Below are 23,602 nucleotides of genomic sequence, written 5' to 3' on the forward strand. Positions count from 1 at the left end.
TCCCAAGCAGGCTCCGCACTGTCAGTGCAGAGCCCGTGGGGGGCTCAAACCCACAAACCATGATATCACGATCAGAACCAAAATTAGGAGTTGGAGGCTGGACCCCCGGAGCTACCCAGGTGCCTCCTAAAAACTGCATTTTAAAAGAATGATTGATGATCCAACAGTGCCGACTTGGTGGACCATGTGGCGGTCCTGAGAGCAACGACCAACAGATCAGTAGAGGTAATTATTAACTACTAAGCAAGCATCACTTGACTGATTGTTTTTTGTATGCCTTAAAAGTTAATTGGATGAATTCGGAAGCCACGAGGCAGTGAGAGCACACACTCATGATTCTGTGTTCTGAATGGTTGCCTAGGCGTTGAGATCCGCAGAGGAATGGCTAACTCTCTAAGAGGCTGCTCTCAGGCTTTCTTTTTCTGTATCCCGCAGGGATTCTCACTGGTCGCCCCCGTTCTGCTTGCCAACTGGTGCCCCCTAGTGGTTGTGTGAGGCCTTAAACAAGATCGGCAACTCTGGGAGCGTGAGATCTGTGTGGAGAGCAGGTGCAAGCCTCTGGCGCCGGTCTTCTTGCAAAAAGCCTCCTTCCCTCACCCCCCACCCCCACCCCGGAACACCGTCACCAAATCCCACTTTCCCATCCAGTCATTCGCCAAACAGTTATCAGGCACAAGCGAGTAGGCCCGTGACTGATGGCTACTGGAAATACAAACATAAAAATTACGGACTTCTTCCTGTTTCACGTGTTTTATAAATTATTATGTCTGCAAAAAAAAAAAAAAAAGGAGAGATTAGCTCAGCATAAATTCTGTTACTGACCTTTGGTATTTACTTTCTCAATTATTGGTTATTACTTTTAATTATTGTACTTTTGAGACCTGGAACATTCTAGATATTAAATTGACGCCGAGCAAATGAATGAATGCATGTATGGTAGAAACTGTTTTAGAGAAAACAGCCTTTAATATTCAGAATTCAGCTACCTGCTCCGTCTATTCAGAGTTTATTGACCAAGAGGAAAGACTTGGATATGCAAGCAAAAACAAGGAAAAGAGAACTTCACAATTTCTTTTCTTTTCTTTAAAATTTTTAATGTTTATTTTTGAAAGAGAGAGGGACAGACAGTGAGGGGGTGGGGGCAGAGAGAGAAGGGGACACAGAATCTGAAGGAGGCTCCAGGCTCTGAGCCATCAGCACAGAGCCCGACGCAGACCTGGAACTCACAGACAGCGAGATCGTGACCCCAGCTGAAGCTGGGCCCTCAACTGACTGAGCCACCCAGGCGCATCTCATTTTCTAAAATATGTCTTCTTTTGACTTCGTGTGAGTGCTCAATCAGATGGTTTCAATATATTTTTAAAAATAATTTGCACTTTTGTATGATGTAAAGTGTTTCAAAGATGATATCATCCATTGCATTTGACTGCATAATATCTACTGTTTCTGGACACATACAAGTACTACAGGGTCTTTCTTCATTTTGGAAGTCACTGTTTACATTTAAAAAAAAAGGCCTGATTTAAGCAAGTATCTGGTTTGTAGAGCAGTGTGTTTGTGGCTGTGGAGGTCTCTGATGAAGGTTTAAGAGGGCATAATATCAGTTGTATTACCTGTTACTGTAGGGAAAGCTAGTGTGGAGGGAAAGACCAAATCTGAGGCCTCTGAGTTCTAGCCTCAAATTATCACCATCCGTGGGCTATCTTGGGAAAATAACACAATCTCTCTTATATCCCTTTTCTTCATTTTCAAAATGAGGCAACAATCTAAGCTGACCCAAAAGTGTGATTGTAAATTCGAATGATATCATGCATGTGGAACACATTTAAAAATCACTTCACATTAGGGGTGCCTGTGTGGTGCCATCAGGGTAAGCGTCCAACTCTCCATTTGGGCTCAGGTCATGATCTCACGGTTCCTGAGTTTGAGCCCCACGTCGGGCTCTGCACTGACGGTGCAGAGCCTGCTTGGGATCTCTCTCTCTCTCTCTCTCTCTCTCTCTCTCTCTCCCTCTAGTTCTACCCCTCCCCCCCCCCACTGTCTCTGTCTCCCTCAAAAATAAGCAAATGTAAAAGATCAGAAAATCTTTTTAAGTTTATTTATTTTGAGAAAGAGAGAGCACAAGTAGGGGAGGGGCAGAGAGAGAAGAAGAGAGAGAATCCCAAGCAGGCTCAATGCTGTCAGCACAGAGCCTGACAAGGGACTTGGTCCCACAAACTGAGATCATGACCTCAGCTGAAATCAAGAGTCAGATACTCAACCAACTCTTGAGCCCTTAAGACACTTTTGCCATTGATGTCCTTAGATAAATGCTATCGAGACAGTAAAACAATAACGGAATTACTCGGGTTTGTGTTGGCAAGGAAGATCTGGAGGAAATGATGCTTAAGGTGACACCTTGCTTATATTAATACAAATTAAATAGGCACATAGAATAAATATGGGTGCGTCCATCAGTGGATACATGGACATTTACAGTACAGTTAATGGATGTCTTTGAGTTCGATGGTAACAAAATCTTTGATTTGATTCCTGTAAAAGAAAAGGTCAGTAGGAAACTTTATGGCATAATGTGGTTCTTTGCATGAGTCACTTCCTTACGGAAGTATACATCAGGGTTTTGGAAATAAAGAAATAAAAGCTACAGGAAATCAGGAAGTAGCTTCTTCCTGCATATTTTAGCTGTGAAATACCGTACTAAAGTATTTAAGGAATTTTATAAATCAAAATGTTGTTTTATTATAGATTCTTTTGAATATTTAATGAAATAGTTCAATTGAAAATAGTTCAATATTTTGCATTTGCATAGACTTTCTCATTCAACTATCATTAACATACAGGGTGTATTCATTTCAGGTGTACAATATAATGATGCAACCATCGGATTCATTTTTCAGTGTTCGTCAAGATAAATGCACTCTTTTTTAAACATTTTTTAAAAACATTTATTCATTTTTGAAAGACAGAGAGAGAGACACAGAGCATGAGTGGGGAGAGAGGGAGACACAGAATCTGAAACAGGCTCCGGGCTCTGAGCTGTCAGCACAGAGCCCAACACGGGGCTTGAACTCACAGACTATGATATCATGACCCGAGGTGAAGTTGGACACTTACCCAACTGAGCCACCCAGGCGCCCCACGATAAATGCACTCTTACTCTTGTTTATTTATTCCACCCGTTACCTCCCCTATCTCCCCTCCTTTTTTCACATATAGATACCCAGATGTACTCTACCATCATTTGTTAAAGTGTCAGTCCTTCCTCCACTGATCTGCAGAGCCACCTTTGTTGTATGTCGTCTGTGTATCCGTGCACCTGTTTCTGGGATCTTTTTCTCTTTTGTTGGTCTGTCATCCTCACACAAATACTACATGGCTTTAATTCATATAGCTTTCCAGTAAATTTGATATCTGGTATGAAAATAGATTGTTATAACTGTAAAACATTTTATGTAAACCTCAAGCCACAACCAAAACCAAATATGTATAGAACTTAAACACACACAAAGAGAAAGAAATCAGAGCATACCAGTGCAAAAAATCAAAAAAAACACAAAGGCAGACATCAGAGAAAAATACGGAGAAAAGAGTAAGACTAACAGAAAAGAACAAAATGGTCACAGTAAATCCTTCTTTATCAATAAGTACTTTAAATGTAAATAATTAAACTCACCAATAAAAAGGCATAGAGTACTTGAGTGGATAAATGTACAAAGCACAAGACCCATCTGTGTGCTTTCTAAAATAAACTCACTTTAGGTTTAAGGACACACATAAACTGAAAGTAAAGAGTTAGAAAAAGATATTTCATGCAAGTGGTAAATAAAAGAGAGAAGGAGAGGGTATATACATATCCGATAAAATCGACTTTCAGTCAAAAACTCTCACAAGGTGGGGGCGCCTGGGTGGCTCCGTTGGTTGAGTGCCCAACTCTTGATTTCAGCTCAAGTCTTGATCCCAGGGTTGTGATATCAAGCCCTACATCAGGCTCTGTGCTGAGTGTGGAGCCTGCTTGAGATTCTCTTTGTCTCTCTCTCTGGGGTGTCTGGGTGGCTCAGTTGGTTTAGTGTCTGACTCTTGCTTTCGGCTCAGGTCATAATCCCAGGGTCATGGAATTGAACCTTGGGTTGGGCTCCATGCTGGGCATAGACACTGCTTCAGTTTCTTGCTCTTGCTCTCGTTCTCGCTCTCGCTCTGTCTCTCTCTCCCTCTGCCCCCCTCCTCTAAAAAAAACGAAAAATAAGACAAGAAACAACAAAAAACCTCTCACAAGAGACAAAGAAGGACATTATCTAGAGATAAAAGGATCAATTAAGTGAGAATATATAACAATTATAAATATATATGCATTCGACATCAGAGCACCTAAATATATAAAACAAACACTGGCAAACAGAAGGCAGAAACAGAACAACAAGGAAACAATAGTAGAGGACTTCACTACCCCACCTTCAGCAACAGATTGAAACATTTAGACAGAGTATCAATAAAGAAAACAACTAACTTGATTAGACCAAATGGACCCAACAGACACACATAGAGCAGAACACACATTCTTCTCAAGCACACATGGAACATTCTCTGGGACGGAGTACATGTTAGGTGACAAACAAGTCTTAAAACATTCACATGTTAGGTGACAAACAAGTCTTAAAACATTTAAGACTGACATCACCCTGTCTTTTCTGACCACAAAGGAATGAAATTACAAATCAATAGCAGAAGGGAAACCAGGAAATTCACAAATATGTAGGCATCAAACAAGGTCTCTGTAGGAAATAAGGCAAAATGTATCAGATAGTTTGGGAGCTGAGAACTTTAGGGCAACAGTGGGCAGAGTGAATTATTACAAATGTAGTTTGCTAAGTCTTAATAAACAGTCATGGGTGTTATACGCATATGGAGACAAGTCATACCATAATGAGATCAGATTCTTGGTATATTTACACTAGTGGGTTTGAAAACTACTCACGATAAAGTATATGTGGTTTCCTTTGAGATATTTGACAAAATCTATCATGATACTAGTCTACATGAAAGCGGTTTTACTCAGATTAGTTGTCATTACTTGAGAGAGAGATCATTTGCTCTATGCCACAGGCATTGTCTTTGGTCCCATCCTCTGTCACATTTATGAATGCTTCAAGTCACATAAATAAATTTGTAGAGGGCACGCAACTTGGATAGCTAATGCACTCAGTGACAGATTCATACATGCCAAGCATTCTTAAATTCAGCAAATGAAGAATCTGACACGATGAACGAAGCTTGTGTTAAAATCTAAACTGAAAAAGTAACACGGTGGGGAGAATTACCTTGATTTATAGAGGCTTACAAAAGCACTAGGGGAAGTTGAGTGACCTTATCAAAATAAGATAAGATAGTGTTCAAGTCACGGAGAAATATTAGATAAAATCAATACACATTGTTATAGCTCAGACTGCTCGGTGAGAACCAGGAATAGGGTGGCTGGGAAGAAATTTGGTGTTTTCAATTGTTCAAGTAAGTATCATGTGAAAAGGATGTTGCAATTGATTTACTGGCCCCAAAAGGTGGAATGGGTGCAAATGCTTAAAAAAAAGGATACTTCAGCAACAGATGATCTTCTTATCACTGGGGGCCTTGCCCAACCTGAGTGTACATCCATTTATGGAGAATTTAGCTTGATTTAAAGTATCGAGGGGAGCCTGGGTGGCGCAGTCGGTTAAGCGTCCGACTCAGCCAGGTCACGATCTAGCGGTCCGTGAGTTCACGCCCCGCGTCGGGCTCTAGGCTGATGGCTCAGAGCCTGGAGCCTGTTTCCGATTCTGTGTCTCCCTCTCTCTCTGCCCCTCCCCCGTTCATGCTCTGTCTCTCTCTGTCCCAAAAATAAATAAACTTTGAAAAAAAAAAAAAAAGGATCTAATTAGTAGGGCCAGTAGGTAAAATCTCCTAGTGTCCCTTGGTCGTTATCAGTGTTTTTGTAGTATACTAAGATGGCTTTTTATTGCTGTTAGAACTCTTTGCGGTTACTTGGATTTAAAGTTAATTTTGAAAAGCTAGATTCAAAAAAAATTGTTAAAGGCTGTATTTTTAGAGCTGTTTTAGGTTCACAGCAAAATCGAGAGACAATTGCGCAGATTTCCTATATCCTCCCGCCCCCACTCATGTACAGCATCTGTCACTATCAATACCTGCCCCGATTGATTTGTTAAAACTGATGAACCTATGCGGTCACATCATTAGCACCCAAGACGGGAGTTTACATGAGGGTTCACTCTTGCTTCTGTACATTCTATGGGTCTGGATAAATATATATGACCTGGATGCAGTGGTATAGTGTTCGTTATACAGAGTAGTTTCACTGCCCTAAAAATCCTCTGTGTTCTGCCTATTAATCCTTCCCTCTACTCCTGCAATTGCTGATCTCATAGCGTGTCAATAGTTTCGCCTTTTCTAGAATGTCCTGGTGGAATCATATAGTGTACCAGTAGGCAGTCTTTTCAGATGGGCTTCTGTTATATAGTAATATGCATTTAGAGTTTCTCCATGCCCTTTCCTGGTTTGATACTTATTTCCTTATTTTACTGGATACTATTTCACAAACTGCCCATACCACAGCTTATGCAGCCATTCATCTACTAAAGGACATCCTGGTTGCCTCGAAGCACTAACGATTATAAACAAAGCTGCTATAGACATCTGCCTGCAGGCTTTTGTGTAGATACATGTTTTTCCGTTCCTTTGAGTAAATGCCAAGGAACATTATTGCGGGGTTGTATGGTAAGAGCATGATTAGTTTTGTAAGGAACTTTCAAACTATTCCCCAACGTGGCTGCACCATTTTGCAATCCTATTAGCCATGTAGGAGAGTTTCTGTGGCTCCACAATTTGGCCAACATTTGGTGTTTCCAGTGTTCCGGATTTGAGCCATTCTAACAGGTGCGAACTGGCATCCCATTGTTTAATGACATTGTCTCCAGGACATATGATGTGGAGCTTTTCATATGCTTGCTAGCCATCTGTATATTATCTTTAGTTAAGGTCTTTGGCTCACTTTTTAATCAGGTTTTTGTTTCTTATTGTTGACCTTTAAGAGTTCTTTGTATCTTTTGGATAACAGCCCTTTATCAAATGTGAAGTGCAAATATTTTCTCCTACTCAATGGCTTGCCTTGTCATTCTTTTGACAAGGTGTCTTTGGTAGAGCCATTTTTAGTTGTAATGAATTCCAGTTTACCAATTATTTCTAAGACCTTTGCGGCAGCTTTAATAAATATTATAGTCATCCTATAATGTGACACTTTAGATTCTGTTACATATTTCCATAATACCAAAAAAAAAAAAACCTACATTTAAATATAAGCTTTGAATGTAAATAACAGAAATTACAGAAATTGTACATTCAGGTTAGCTTGGCGCAGCAAATCCTGAATCGTACAAATTTTCTAATATGCTAGATTCTAATTTAAGTTTAGAAAGCCAGTTATTACAGTAAATCAAAAACCCTTTGTGGAAGCAACAGAAACTTCTCAACTTGCGGTGGATTTGATTTATTTTATCATTACTACCCTAACTCTGAGAGAGGATTTGACAACAGGATTCTGGAACCTAGGAGCAACCTACATCCCGGATGATTTTATTTAAGCCACAAATGGAATTCTCTGGTCCTTTTATATCATTGAGGTCTGTTTCTCAGTCAGCAGACATCCACCACTCCGGGCACTGGAGACAATGTTTAGATTGTTATCCATTTCAGGTTTCTTTTCCTTTATTCTCTGTCAACCTAATTGTACAAAGTGTGCAGCTCATATAATGACCCAGGTTATCATTATTGTAGGATCTAAGTTCTTGGTGGTATTTCTATTGTGTTGGTCCAGTATTTCATTTACCAGAACCATCAGGGGAAATTGTAATAAAACTTGCTTTTATAAATCTCCTGGGTTCAAGGCATAGTTCTGCTAACCACCTTGTATAACAGTAACCTAACTGCAGTGATGCTGTTCTCCGCTTTTTGTTTCAAGGGTTGAGAAGGCACAAATGCAAAAAAGGAAGTCTTAGCTTCTAATTCTTCAGGGCCTTGATCATGTTCCTTATTAGAACAGTCTTCCTGTGGGCATTAGAAGCTCTACACCCAACAAAAACAAGGTCTTGGGCTAAATAGGAGATAAGGATTAAGGAGCGCACTTGAGATGAGCACCGGGTATGAAAGTTTTCGATCACGGTATTGTACACGTGAAACTAATATTACGCTATATGTTAACTAAGTGGAATTTAAGTAAAAACTTTTAAAAATGTAAAAAAACACCCCCAAGATCTGGGGAAAAGGAAGGAATTTTCTTCATATGGGAGAAATAAGGTGTAATAATGGGAGGGGGGGCACTTTGTGAACCCTAACTGCATGCTTTGATTCACAGACCTGTCTATTCTGTCTAGGGCACCAGCTGGTGTCACTAGTGTGCATTCAGGAAGTCATGTCAGCGTCCTGCCCAGCAGGTCACTTATAGATAAGTAACTTCTTCAGGCATGAATGGATTAGCAGACGTTATTTTCTGCAAAATTCCAAATGCAAAATTGTGTGGAAAATCGTAACAACAAATCAGACATTCTGTAACCTTGTGAATGGCGATCCTTGCGGACATTACAGGTGCAGAGGTCAAATCTGCTCCTAAAATCCGTAATCATTCCTACAAACACAAAGCACTATCCAGTCCATGATGGAAGACGCCTAAGTAGAAGATCTGCCATCAGGTCATTAGCTGGTTTCCTTTGAACTTTGTGCTCTTTGGTCTTTGCCCTTGATAGACTGGGCATTCAGCAGAGGTATTAAAAAAAATCGGCCATGAGAAGGGAAGAGGTTATTATCTGAGCATCTATAGCTTCCATCCCTGCTGTCCAGCTAATGTTACAGGTGTCCCTGTAGTAAGTTCCAGCATGTGTGAGGAAAGACGCTGATGGACATGCACTTTTTCCACCCAATTATTGATAAATAAACCAAAAGTTGAAGCCTCTAGGTAGAATACGTATAGCAGGACTATAACATGAATTTTTAGACAAAATAGTCCTACGGTAACTGTGAAAATATCAAGTAAAATAATCATTGAGTCACTAGTAAATTCAAAAGGACAATTGTACAGGTAGCATTAGCTCACCCCTCTCCACCTTCTGCATCTCATTCTTTGCCCCAGGAGAGTGACCTGTGCAGACAACTTTGCCCCGTGGCTTCCACTTGCCTTTAGCCAATTGATTTGGGGGCAGGAAGGCAGAGGAATGAGATAGGAGTCAGGGTTAATGGCCCTGGGCCTCCTCTCGGAGACTAGGACTGACTGTACTCCAGCCAGGGGTGCCTGCTCTACCCAGCTCACCTTCCTCTATCTTCTGCCTCACCAGTGAAGCCTTCCTGTGGAAAGTTCTAGGTTTCTGTTCTCGACTTGCTACAATTGCCAAAGATTTAGGAGTTATGCACCAAAATTTTAAACTTCATCTCAACTTACAAAATGAATGTTTCCACAACTGTATTACTCTTTTTAGATTGGGCTTAAGGGGACTTTTTAGAGGGATAAGAAAGTTCCAAAAGTGCATTTGGGTGATGTTGCACACATCTATTTATTTTCTAAAAGTCATCCAATCATGTAATTACATACCATGTTATGGTATGTAAATTAGACCTCACTAAAGCTAAGAGAAAAAAAAATCTGAAATCTCTGTCCTGCCTCATGAATATTGGGCATTCTGCTCAAATACCAGAAAAGGCCATTGAAAAATATGGTTTCTTTCCTAAATTCTCCCCACATTTTTTTTTTTTTTTTGGTATTTAAGATGTCTTTAGAATGTCAAAAGTTGCCAGTATTTTTTTCTTCAAATTATATTATTAAATTATTAGCATGATTTATAATCAATCTTGTTTTAGGGTCAGGAAATTTAACTGTTAGGTAATTGCAAGCTATTATGTTAAATCAAATATCACTATATCAGCAAGTGTAATTGAAAATTCATGTATTGTAACTAAACTGAAAGGCACCTATGTATCATTTAACTCGACTCTGAAAGGGGTACAATTTCCATTTCCCTGACTTTATGGGATTATCAGGAAACATTTTTCAAAGAACCATATATGATATTAAATTCAATATGTGGTGGACAGTTTAGAAATTATGTGTTATGTAGGTCATGAGAAATAAACTTAAGAAAAAAAAAGAAAACATTTCCTTTGAGGTTTTCACCGATAGATGAAACTGTGTACCCTTGTCTGTACCCTGAGTGAACAATTTGAGGACTAGCTCTGAATAGCAGCAGATTTATTATTTTCTTATTATATATCATACTTAGGAAAACAAAACGTACACATATACACAGATATATTCACCCACATTGAAGATGCAAGATGAAGAAAGATACATGACATTGAATTTACAATGGAAAAAAAGGAGTTCTATGGAAACATCCCAACTTAAATTTAAAGGTATGGTATTCCTTTTTTTTCCCCAATTGGTATGGGTTAATATGAATAAGAATTCAATGTGGGTTAATCTGAATATGAATACGGACGGTAATTTCCAACATTGCAGTCTTTACTGTTCTTGGACTATTTTATTTTTTGGTGCTTTCCTCTCTCTGTCTGCCCCCATCTTGTCTTTCTGTCTCTTGCTCTCATTTATCAAGGTGAGGGCAACAATTGTTTTTAAAGTAAAGTTTTGTGTCATATACTTTCCTAAGGACATTCTCAGGACAAAATACACCCTTACTTGTTATTAAGAAAAATTTTGGGTCATATAATTTCCTAAGGACATTCTCAGGAAAAAAAATACACAAAATTAGTAAAATTGAGATGGATGTTTAGCCCCAATCATCCACCTCCTTCTCACTCATAAAAATGGCATCTTTAGTACTAGTTTTTAATTCAGCTTGTCAAAAACTTTGAGTGTATTTTTCACCAGGTGGATAATTTCAGTTTGGAAAATAGAGATACTGACTTGAAAGACCACAAAATGTAACGGCTCTTCTGTGCAAATTTTTTTTCACAGTTTGTAGATATCACTCTGAAACCAAAATGGGTTTTGGTGCAGAAAAGGAGCTCAGGTGGCTACAAATAATGAATGTGCAACTCCTAGCTATTTAAGTGGCATCTGCTAATATTCATCCTTTACCAATAAATGCATCGTTCGCTAATAGTAAAGTTTGCTAATATTTAGTAAAGCTTGGGGTGTGACATACGTTTGAGTCTAATTGACAGGTTAAGTCCTGTCATTATACACAGGGCTTTTACTTAACTTTGTGATTATATATTTGTGTATTTTTTTCCTCGTATCTTGGTGGTAATGAAAATAAGACATTACATTTTTGCCACTATCTAAAGTTTCAGAATCACTGTAGAAATAGAGTTACTAATAATATAGTTACTTAATATAGATTGAGATGTTTTTGCAGGTTTTTCTTTTCTTGCCCTTAGTGTATATTCCATGCACAGTCCCATTATGTTTTTTTTTTTTTTTTTTTTAATTTTTTTTTTTCAACATTTATTTATTTTTGGGACAGAGAGAGACAGAGCATGAACGGGGGAGGGGCAGAGAGAGAGGGAGACACAGAATCGGAAACAGGCTCCAGGCTCTGAGCCATCAGCCCAGAGCCCGACGCGGGGCTCGAACTCACGGACCGCGAGATCGTGACCTGGCTGAAGTCGGACGCTTAACCGACTGCGCCACCCAGGCGCCCCCCCATTATGTTTTAAAATTGCTTGGGGGCGGCTGGGTGGCTCAGTCAGTTAAGCGTCCGGCTTCGGCTCAGGTCATGATCTCACTGCTCGAGCCCCTGAGTTCGAGCCCCGCGTCGGGCTCTGTGCGGACGGCTCAGAGCCTGGAGCCTGCTTCAGATCCTGTGTCTCCCTCTCTCTCTGCCCCACCCTCTGCTTGCACTCTGTCTCTCAAAAATGAATAAATGTTAAAAAAAAAATTTCTTGAAATAATTCCTCTCCATGGTTAAGCCACTAACTTAATATCCAGTTAGGGCCCTTTACTTCATCTTCCATTTTATTTTTAGGGATCACCTTTTTTTCACCTTGACTTAGTTCATTTTATAATTATGTATAAGTATACACACTGTGCAATTGTAATAATATATACAATGCCTATTATACGATATAATTATAATTATTTTATAATTATTTAAAACATTTATGTATTTTCAAAGTCAAACCTAGATAACAAGGTACTTCCAGAGATCTCCAACTCCCCAAAATCCAGATTCCATCTTTTGCTTTCACCCTGCTCTCTCCTCCCACACATTTCAATCCTACATACAGCCTAACATTTCTCTATTAAGTGGATGTGCCATAGTTTATTCCACTAGTTCCATTATTGGCCATGTAAGATGTTTGCATTGCTTTTCTATTGTATTCCTATTATAAATAGCACTGCAATGCCTTGCACATATGTCTTTTCATGTTTTGCCAACATGTCACTGGGATGGGTTCCTAGAAGAGAGATTGCTGGATACCAATGCAAATGCTCATGTAATTTTGCTCGTTTTCCCCCAAATATCGCTCCACACGATGGTACCATTTTATGCCATGATGAATCTAATAGTGGCAAATATCTTTTTAAAATACTGACTTCAATGGGGCACCTGGGTGTCTCAGTCGGTGAAGCGTCTGACTCTTGCTTTCGGCTCAGGTCACGATCTCATGGTTTGTGAGTTTCGGGCCCCACATTGGATTCTGTGCTGACAGTGCAAAGCTTGTTTGGGATTCTCTCTCTCCCCCGCCCCTTCCTTGCTTGCTCTCTCTCTCTCTCTCTCTCTCAAAATAAATAAACAAAAAAATAAAATAAAATAAAATACTAATTTCAATTTTTTTGGTATACCCAGAAGTGGGATTGCTGAAAGGTTTGGTAGCTCTATTTTTCTTGTTTTGAAGGACTTGTCATACTGTTTCCAATAGTGACTGCATCATTTTATATTCTCACCAACAGTGTGCAAGGGTTCAAAGTTCTCCACACCCTCACCAACACCTGTTATCTCTTTTTGATAGCCATTCTCACAGACGTGAAGTGGTATCTCATTATGGTATTGTTTGCATTTACCCGATGATTAGTGATGTTGAAAGACTTTTCAGGTCCTCAGCCATTTGTATGCCTTCTTTGGAAAACAGTCTATTCAGATCCTCTGCCCCTTTAAAAATAAGATTTTTTTTTTTTGCAATTGATTTGCATAAGTTGTATGAGTTCCTTATATATTTTGAATGTTGGCCCTTTATCAGATAAGATATAGATTTGCAAATGTTTTCTCCCTCTAATTTTTTTTTTTCTCTCGTTCCTTGTGTCTTCAATTTAGGTGGTTTATTTGAGATCTTCCTTTAAAAAAATTGTTTTTACTGTTTCTTTATTTTTGAAAGAGAGAGAGAGAGAGTGTAAGCGGGGTAGGGTCAGAGAAAGAGGGAGAGACACAATCCGAAGCAGGTTCCAGGCTCTGAGCTGTCAGCACAGAGCCCGATGTGGGGCTTGAACCCATGAGCCGCGAGATCACGACCTGAGCCGAAGTCAGGACGAAGTCAGATGCTCAACCTCCTGAGCCAACCAGGCACCCCAGATCTTTCTTTTTATCTCAATGTAGGTATTTATGGCTACAAACATCTCTCTTAGAAGTGCTTTTGCTGCATCCCGTAAGTTTTGTTGTGCTGTATTTTCATGTTTATTTGTCATAAGTTTTGTGCTGTATTTTCAAGTTTGTTTTTTAAAGATTTTAAAAAATTTCCCTTTTGATTTCTTCTTTGACTCATTATTTGTTCAAGAGTGTGTTACTTAATTTGACATATTTGTAAATTTTCCAGTTATCCTGCTGTCTTGATTTCTAGCTTCATACCATTGTCACTGGAAAAAAAATCCTTCATATGATTTCAATCTTCTTAAATTTGCCATGACTTGTTTCATAAACTATCATATGATCTATCCTGGAGAACGTTCTGTGTGCATTTGAGAAGAATGTGTATTCTTCTGTTATTGGATGGAATGTTCTGGGTATGTCTGTTAAGTGCATTTGGTCTAAAGTAATAATTCAAGTTCCACGTTCTTATAGTGATTTTTTGTTTGGATGGTCTATCCATTGTTGACTATGAGGTATTGAAGCCCTCTATTATTATTGCACTGTTGTCTATTTCTCCCTCTCACATCTGTTAATATTTGCTTAATGTATTTATCCACTTTGATGTTGGGTACATATATATTTCTGATTATTATATCCTCTTGATAAATTGACTCCTTTATCATTATATGATGATGACCTTCTTTGTCTCTTGGTACAGTTTTTGACTTAATGTCTATTTTATAGCTACCTCTGCTTTCTTTTAGTCTCCATTTGCATAGAATATCTTTTTCTCTCCCTTCTTTTTGAGCCTATGTGCATCCTTAAGGAAGAAGTGAGTCTTTTGTACATAGCATGCAGTTGTATCCTGTTTTGTTTTTTTTTAATCTATCCAGCCACTCCATGTCTTTTGATTGGAGGAGTTAATCCATTTATAATTAGAATAATTCTTTTTTTTAATTTTTTTTATTTTTGAGACACTATTTATTTATTTTATTTTTATTTTATTATTTTCTAATATGAAATTTATTGTCAAATTGGTTTCCATACCACATGAGAAAGAATGAAATATGGCCTTTTGTAGCAATGTGGATGGAACTGGAGACTGTTATGCTAAGAATAATTCTTGATATGACAAGACTTACTAATGCCATCTTATTACCTGCTATTTAGCTGTTTTGTAATTCCTTTATTCTTTTCTCTTTTTCTTGCTGCCTTCCTTTGTGAGCTGGTTTTTCATAGGGGTATGCTTTGATTCCCTCTGCTTTTAGTGCATGCATCTAATAATGTGTAGGCTTTGTTTTGTGGTTACCATCCACTTCTGTAAAACATCTTATAGATATAACCAGTCTATTTTACACTGATAACAACTTCAATCTCATACAAAAACTCTTCCTTTTTAATGCTTGCCTTTTATGTTTTCGATGTCACAATTTGCCTTTTTGTAGTGTGTATTCAATAACAAATTATTGTTATCTATAGTTAGTTTAAAGACTTTTTTCCCCTTTAACTTTTATATGAGAGTTAATTAATTTTTTCCAAACTTCTGTGGAAAACTTCCAGTGTTTCTCAATTAACTTCATTAGACAAACAAACAAACAAACAAACAAAAACACCTGTTACTGTGTGCATATTGAACAAGTATCCATCAATTCCTGCTTTATTTTCTAGCATAAAGTTGTTGGGTTTTATCAATTGCATTTTTTTACAACTATTGAGATGATCATACATTTCTTTCTAGCTCTATTAATAAGACAAAATGAATTTCTTACTATTGAATAGCATTGGATTCCTAGTATAAATCTGCCATGGTCATTTTATGTTTGGGCTACAATAATATATTTAAGATTTTTGTATGGACACTTAGGAGTGATTGATTTTGGATTTTTAAAATTATTTTTATTTTTATTTTCTGATGCTAAAGTCTTGTAAGTTAAATTCTGTGCAGGAGAATTCTCTACAATTTCTGTACAGGAGAAAACACAAGATAGTGAAAATGTTATTTCCTCCAAAATCGTAAACCTTAATATGGCTCAAATTCATACTGTGGAACTCTTTTAATGATGCTTAAGAGAAATAATTGAGCCTAAGTTTGAAAAAGCTTCTGCACCCTTTCTCCTAATGTTTTCTGATAATCATGTGTTTGATTTTTTTAAATGAATAAATGACATTTTATTACAATTACTTTGAATTTTTTGATAACTTTTAACATATCAACATATTAAAAAACAATCTGGGAAATACAGGGAATCCATTAATTGAATGAATATAACATATCTTATTTTACTGTCTTGTGAATATTATAAGATAAAAGCTATGTACTATTTTTCTGACATACTGTTTTATATGGTTTATGATGCTCTTTCTCGACCAAGTTCAGCATCTTCAAATGTGGTTTTTTTACTCCCACAGATTTAAAGGGTATTTGGAATATGAATTTCAGCATTTATAATTCAATTTATTGACTGAACAATAAGGATGATCATAGTTATGGGGAGTGGCTTCTTATCAATTATTGTGATACATTTGCAAAAATTATCTTTGATGACATAAAATGTGCAAATATAGGTGTTCATTTATTCAACATAAAATAATTGCTCATATAATTCCACAAGCTAATGTCCACCAACCTAAGTCCTTTTTAATGAGGTTGAGAAAAATAACAACGTATATAGTTGAGGCGCTGGATGAGACTATTTACTTTCTGTGTTATGACACCAGTTTGTTGATAACAGCCATCACTGAATGCACATCTTATCTTGAACCTAGCAGTATATGGAAAATAAAATGAGTATTTTCATACATATGAAAAAGAAAATAGTCGTCACTCTTAAAGAATTTACCGTCTAAAGAGAAGCTGAAGCATCATTATTACATGAGTTAGAAAAGATCTTAGGATTTTTTTTTTTTTTGATTAGAATAGCTGGTACCAGGAGTCGTATTTAGCTTTGATTTGTATTGCTTTCTTAGTAAATGAGATGGGTTGAATGACTTGTGAATATTATTACATTAAAGCAAATTTATTAATTAGAAAGTATCTATTTGTGTGAATATAGATGTGTGTATTTGTAAGTGCACATGCACAAATGAGCGTGTGTATGCATGCGTGCTTGGGGAATTATTAGGTGTATACATTAAAATTCTTTATCCCTCTGGTCAGTTATGTCAAATATTAGCAATTTCTTAAGATCTGATATAACATGCATCATAGCTCTAACCATGTAGTGTTACTATTACTGAATAAAATACATATTTATTTTTCTGTTCATTTAGGTTTTAAGCTTTTGATTGCCTGATATCATTTGAAATTCAAAACCAATATTATTTGCAATCCTCGTCTTACAGTTGCTTTCACTTCTTAGAAATTACTTTTCTAAGCTAATTCATTTGATTAATCCCTCAGATTCTTCTGTGATGTTGCCTTGGTGTAAAATCTTACTGGGGATATCTGGAACCATAAATGGTATTCTGGTTTTGACTTTGATTTCCCTGTGTTTACTGGGTAAGTTGAAAGATTTTAAATACAAGTATGGAAATGTTTACGTTCTTACTACTCTTTTCATATTCATTCATTCACTTATCCATTTTCTGTCATGTTAACAAAGGCTTAATTAGAAGCTACTGTGTATAAAGCCATATAGCATTCTCCATTGTAATGTATTTAATCTGTAGTCAAATCAGGTGAGTATCTTGTTCTCAAGTGGCATACATTCTAGCAGGAAGAAAACGTGTGTGTGTGTGTGTGTGTGTGAGAGAGAGAGAGAGAGAGAGAGAGAGAGATGTATTTGGAAACCGTGTTTTGGATTTCTTAGAAAACTGTGAATAAAGAGAATTCCATTATTTTTCTTAAAAATATTTATATGTTTTATCTAAGATTACATTTAGTTTATTTTTTTGTCCAACAAATATTTACTGAACAGCTACTATACCCCAAGCATTACCACAAATTTTCACCCCCCCCCCAAAAAAAGGAATAATCAGGGTCAAGAATCTCTAATGAGAGAAATAGATTTTAAATAAATAATTATGGTAGAATAGGCTAAACACAGTATCATAGGTTTCAGTAGGGCATTAAGAAAGCATGGAGGGGCGCCTGGGTGGCGCAGTCGGTTAAGTGTCCGACTTCAGCCAGGTCACGATCTCGCGGTCCGGGAGTTCGAGCCCCGCGTCAGGCTCTGGGCTGATGGCTCAGAGCCTGGAGCCTGTTTCCGATTCTGTGTCTCCCTCTCTCTCTGCCCCTCCCCCGTTCATGCTCTGTCTCTCTCTGTCCCAAAATAAATAAACGTTGAAAAAAAAAATTTAAAAAAAAAAAAAAAAAAAAAAAGAAAGCATGGAAAGAGGATGTAGGCTCTCTAGAGGAGGAATTTTGCTTTATTTCCTACTGTATCACCAGTTCTTAGGACAATGCCTGGCACAGAATAGATCCGCAGCAAATATGTATTCTAAAAACTAATTAATCGTGTCACCCTTGAAGTTATTTTTCATTAAATGAACATGAAAATAAGAAACTTCCCAGTTACCCCTTCAGATGTTTCTTGTTCGAATCATCAGAATCATTCCAAAGAATTTGACTCTGAAACATTGCACAGAAAAGATATTTACCCTATGTTAAAATAATCCTGTTGTTAAGTTTCTCAGGGAGTATTGCAAAAATGCCAAAAAGGAAATAATTCAAATCTCACCCAACACGATGACATTGGAAACCCAAAAATGAATAATGGCACAAGAGGAAATATAAGTAATAAGGACACAAGCCACTGTGGCTCACAAGCTACGGACCATACAGGTATCTCTCAAGGCTTTGGCTTATATTGAGTTTAATTGTTTGGCTTTCAAAATTTGAAAAATCCTATTTAACAGGTATGCATACATATGCATATACATACATATATATATGTATATATCTTTATGTACATATATATATTGATTATTCTTTTTCCAGTGGGAGGAAAGCTGTAAAAAAAGAACAAAACAGTCTGTTCCCTTCAGGAACTTAAAATCAAATTGAAACACATTAATATGGAAAGTTAACTGCGATTATAAGGCAGTGTATAAATAAGCTGCCAATAACTATTTTTGTCTCTTATTTATTCTGTTTTGGAATTCAAAATGAATAAAAGTGATTATACACAACAAATTATCCATTATGATTTTATGCTTAGAACTTGCAATCATGCAAAATTTTGGAAAACTGTCCCTTCTGCTTCCAATTATTTTCAGTTTAACTTTAGAACACTTACCTTTTTGAGCCTTCAACATTTACTTTATGGTTTATGTGAAAAATGTGTTGATTGGGGCGCCTGGGTGGCGCAGTCAGTTAAGCGTCCGATTTCAGCCAGGTCACGATCTCGCGTCCGGGAGTTCAAGCCCCGCGTCGGACTCTGGGCTGATGGCTCAGAGCCTGGAGCCTGTTTCCGATTCTGTGTCTCCCTCTCTCTCTGCCCCTCTCCCGTTCATGCTCTGTCTCTCTCTGTCCCAAAAATAAATAAACGTTGAAAAAAAAAATTAAAAAAAAAAAAAGAAAAATTTGTTGATTAATTTATTTTATAATTACTTGCCAAAGGGTTTTCTCTACTCCATTAGTTTGTGTTATTCTCTTGATCACATATGAAAATGTCATATATATTATGGTTTACTTATTGGTACTCTTTGCTTTTGGATTATGTATCTGTTTTACACGTATAAGTCTCAAAGTAATTAAGATACTGTAATTTTAACACATATTTTACACTCCGATTAGATGTTAAGAAAGCTTTGATAGGTAAACATGGAATCATATAGACACCATTAAACTTTTATTAAAGTCAGTCTAACTGCTGTATATCCAATTCTGAGATATTAATTTCCTATTACTTTTTTTTTTAATTGAAGAAATACAAACATGAAGTTAACCATTTAAAATAATGCAATTCAATGGCATGAGGACATTTGAATGTGCAACAGCTAATCTATCTAGTTCCCAAACATTCTCATCACCCAGAAGAGAAATTCCTACTCCCGATAAAAAAATCCCCTACTCCTTCACCCCGGCCTTTAGCAACCACTAACCTGTCTTCTGTCTCTGTGGATTTACCTATTCTGCATTTCCATATATGGAATCATACAATATTTGACTTTTTGTGTCTTGCTTCTTTCATTTAGCATAATGTTTTCAAGGTTCATTCGTGTGACATCATGTATCAGCATTTTATTTCCTTTATGACTACTATTCCGCTCTCTGTATATATCTAAAATTTGTTTAAGATGGCAATACCAATCAAAGTGATCTATCAAAATTCCAATGCCCTTTTTTTTTTTTTTTTTGCGGAAATGGACAAAGTGATCCTGAAATTCATATAAAGTTGCAAGAAATCCTGAATAGTAAAAACAGTCTTGAAAAAGAAGAATAAATTTGGCAGATTCACATTTTCCAATGTCAAAACTTAATGGGGATGGAAAGATGAATCCTAGCTGCTTAATATTTATGGGGTTTCTTTTCACGGTGATGAAAATATTTCGGAATTAGATAGTAGCTGTATTTGCACATTGTGGACATGCTAAAAGTTCATGCACATTAAAGTGGTTAAAATGGTGGCTTTTATGTTACATGAATTTTACTTCAATAAAAAAAGGAGATTTTAGGGGCGCCTGGGTGGCTCAGTCGGTTGAGCGTCCGACTTCGGCTCAGGTCACGATCTCGCGGTCCGTGAGTTCGAGCCCCGCGTCAGGCTCTGGCCTGATGGCTCGGAGCCTGGAGCCTGCTTCTGATTCTGTGTCTCCCTCTCTCTCTGACCCTCCCCCCTTCATGCTCTGTCTCTCTCTGTCTCAAAAATAAATAAACGTTAAAAAAAAAAAAAGGAGATTTTAATGGCCATAAGCTTGAATAGATATACTGACCTGCCGTCAATTTACTTTCGTTCATTATTATGCCAAAGTCTTAGGTATTTACAATTTAAGACCTCAGTTTAATTTTAAGAAAATCGAGGAATATAAACTTGTAATTATATAGAGGTTGAAAAAACTAAATTCTCAATATTAGTTAATATCAAAAGGGAATCATTAAGGATTTATGCACATAAAGGAAGTAGAGAAGTCTTAAAGCTTTATTTGGTTAAATTATAAGAAAATGGTATAAATAATATTTAATCTCTCAAGTAGCATTAATGCAATATACAGCTTAAATGGTTCATGTTATTTTAGAAATTACATTAGATCTGGGCATGAAAAACATTCCCCTTTGTCTAAGTTTTGCTTCATCTTAGTAAATTGTTTTTTTTTTTTTTTTTTTTTTTTTTTTTTCGTTTATTTATTTTTGGGACAGAGAGAGACAGAGCATGAACGGGGGAGGGGCAGAGAGAGAGGGAGACACAGAATCGGAAACAGGCTCCAGGCTCCGAGCCATCAGCCCAGAGCCCGACGCGGGGCTCGAACTCCCGGACCGCGAGATCGTGACCTGGCTGAAGTCGGACGCTTAACCGACTGCGCCACCCAGGCGCCCCTAAATTGATTTCTTAATTCCCAAGAATTATCATTTGTGTTTTGGACACCTTGTAAATCTGAACCCCTTGTTGTGAGTGATTTTATCATACAGCTCCACTCTTATACAACACGTAAGTATTCAGTGTCCAGAGATACATATGTAATTTAATTTTCTTTGTTTCCTTTGTGTCACTACAGGATTGTGCCCATCAGAATGGCTCAAATATCATAAAAAGTGTTATTGGTTCTCTAATGAGATGAAAAGTTGGAGTGACAGTTATAGGTATTGTTTGGGAAGAAAATCTCATCTACCAATCATTCAGGACCACATTGAAATGGTTAGTGGTTTAGGGCCAGGGTTATGGCGTTAGTTTCTGTGAAGTTAAAAACAGCCTACCTCAGGGCGCCGGGGTGACTCAGTCTTTTAAACATCGGACTCTTGGTTTTAGCTTAGGTCATAACTTCACGGTTTTGTGGGTTCGAGGCCCACGCCCAGCTCTGCACTGTTAGTGTGCAGCCTGCGTGGCTTCCCCACTCATGCTGTATCTGTTCCTCTCTAAATAAATAAAGAAGTAAATAAATAACTTAAAAAATGACTTACGTCCTATTTCTTCCCACCCTTCCAGTCAGTTATCATTTACCTTGATTACTTTTTGGCACCTTCCTAAATTTTGTGCTCAAAGCCAGTGCCTTACTTGACTCATGCTAGCCCTGGACTGAATACTTGTATTCGATGTACAGGTAGCGTATACGTATATGTATGTTTACAATAAACGTGCAATGTGTGTAAATAAGTTATGAATTGATTATTATCAGAATGCTCATGCAGGATACTAATTGTCCAATAAAATCCTAAATCGTTTTAATATGTCTGAAAACTATTAAAATATTCTGTTCACTTACTCATTCCTCACTTCTTAGGCTTTTATACAGAAAAACCTAAAACAATCAAACTACGTGTGGATTGGGCTCAACTTTACATCCCTGGAAAAGGCATGGACCTGGGTGGATGGTTCTCCATTAGATTCAAAGACGTGAGTCTTTTCAAAAAGACTATCTGATTTACTGTCTATCGTAGAACTTATCTTCATAAAGCACCTCTCGGTCCACCAAAATCAACTCTGAAATAGTTCTCGGTACTAAAACATTTGAAAGGATGAAAATCATGTTAATGTTCCCTGGAGTAATGATGGATACTTTGGTTTTGTTTTCAAAGCAAAAGACTAGAAAAGAATAAAGGTTGTGCATTTATTGTTTAAAAACTACACCATATGCAACAATGGAAAGAAGACTAGACCAAGGATGTGGGCACAAATGTACTCTCAGTTCTGTCACTTCTAAACAGACTCTCTGGGAACTTTCTGCGAAATCACAGACAGCAATATTAAGTAACAGACATACTGTAACTTTTAGTGAATCAAAGGATTTGAAAATGCCCTGAAATCTGAGTTACGTTTTGATTAAGGGAGGGAATTAGCCGAAAACGTAAATGGATGTCGTTAGCAGCGATGATTAACAATGTATTTATCATTTCTTCTACAGATTTGTCATAAAAGGACCAGCTAAAGAAAATAGCTGTGCTGCTACCAAAGAAAACAAAATTTACTCTGAAACTTGCAGCAGTGTTTTCAAATGGATTTGCCAATACTAGAATTAAAAAAAAATTTAGTAGTGAACTAATCAGTGATGAAAGCTTTTGCCTATTAGGTTCTAATATTAACCTTAAGGAGTGAGAATTTAAAACTGAAAACAACAAAATGTCTTCTCCATTTTCTCTCCATCGTCTACATTGGTCCTAATCTCAGAGTAACCCATGTAAATAATCCAAAATATGCCCTTCCCATTTTTTATGTGATTATATAATCCAATGTGAGTCCATGGATTTATACTCAGGACTTTTATTCATTTTTCATGCTATAACAAATGTGACCAAATTTATCTGCTTTTCTGTATTTTGCTTGTTTATGTGTAACAATATTCTGTGTTAATTTCATATCATTCTGTGTTGCATTGTAGTATGGATTTATATATGTTTTACTGCTTTGTTGAGCATTAACTTCATTCTCAGGTTTTTGCTACTGTAAGCTATGTTGCAATAAATATTCTGAATATCTTTTTATTTTATTTTAAAGTTTATTTATTTATTTTGAGAGGGCGGGGGGCAGAGAGAGAGGGGAAAGAGAATTCCAAGCAGGCTCCACACTGTCAGCGCAGAGCCCAATGCAGGGCTTGAACTCAAAACCCTGAGATCATGACCTGAACAGAAATCAAGAGTCAGAGGCTTAACCGACTGAGCCACTCAGATGCCTGTGAATATTTTTTTAAATGGTAGCCCTTTCATTTCTTTTTCTTTGATATAAACCTTAAAAGTGGAAATTCTGACTAAAACATTAAATATGTTTTTTTTGCGTTAGATTTTATACAATTTTAATCTAAATTACAAACTGATAAGATTACAGGTACAGAGCAAAAACACTTTCCTGTTTCGTGAACCTCTTAAGAATTACTTGCCGGAATGATACATTTTATTATATTAAGAAGAATTTTTTAATGTTTTATTTATTTTTGAGAGAGACAGAGAGACAGTGTGAGCA

General features: G+C 37.1%; 1 protein-coding gene and 1 long non-coding RNA gene across 5 annotated transcripts; one reads left to right on the forward strand and one right to left on the reverse strand.

The window, feature by feature from the left end:
- Window positions 1–6: 6 nt before the first annotated feature.
- LOC115518251 (killer cell lectin-like receptor subfamily F member 1) lies at window positions 7–23,132 on the forward strand. 4 transcript variants are annotated; one of them, XM_030321656.1, is made up of 7 exons: window positions 7–225; window positions 10,308–10,440; window positions 16,954–17,052; window positions 18,181–18,336; window positions 21,207–21,346; window positions 21,930–22,042; window positions 22,551–23,132. In XM_030321656.1, the coding sequence occupies exons 2-7, from the start codon at window positions 10,356–10,358 to the stop codon at window positions 22,657–22,659; spliced, it is 702 nt and encodes a 233-aa protein (XP_030177516.1). In that variant the 5' UTR covers window positions 7–225; window positions 10,308–10,355; the 3' UTR covers window positions 22,660–23,132. The 4 variants fall into 4 exon arrangements, with proteins under 4 accessions (XP_030177516.1, XP_030177519.1, XP_030177518.1 ...); XM_030321657.1 differs by lacking the exons at window positions 7–225; window positions 10,308–10,440 and adding an exon at window positions 13,556–13,632; XM_030321659.1 differs by lacking the exons at window positions 7–225; window positions 21,207–21,346 and having other exon boundaries at window positions 9,055–10,440; window positions 22,551–22,654.
- Window positions 15,988–18,913, reverse strand: LOC115518254. The gene is made up of 2 exons (XR_003970205.1): window positions 18,791–18,913; window positions 15,988–16,315 (listed from the first exon to the last, which is right to left on the reverse strand). It is a non-coding gene; the product is annotated as an uncharacterized LOC115518254 (long non-coding RNA).
- Window positions 23,133–23,602: the final 470 nt, after the last annotated feature.

Source organism: Lynx canadensis, chromosome B4, assembly GCF_007474595.2.
Source record: "Lynx canadensis isolate LIC74 chromosome B4, mLynCan4.pri.v2, whole genome shotgun sequence".
Lineage (NCBI taxonomy): Eukaryota > Metazoa > Chordata > Mammalia > Carnivora > Felidae > Lynx > Lynx canadensis.

What these genes read in the sequence shown, in the direction of transcription:
- LOC115518251 (XM_030321656.1), top strand. Translation starts at nt 10,356, where the DNA reads ATGCAAGATGAAGAAAGATACATGACATTGAATTTACAATGGAAAAAA. An exon ending in GATTTCCCTGTGTTTACTGG is followed by an intron (nt 17,053 to 18,180) that starts GTAAGTTGAAAG and finishes CCTGTTGTTAAG; the next exon opens with TTTCTCAGGGAGTATTGCAA. An exon ending in TTCAGGACCACATTGAAATG is followed by an intron (nt 21,347 to 21,929) that starts GTTAGTGGTTTA and finishes CTCACTTCTTAG; the next exon opens with GCTTTTATACAGAAAAACCT.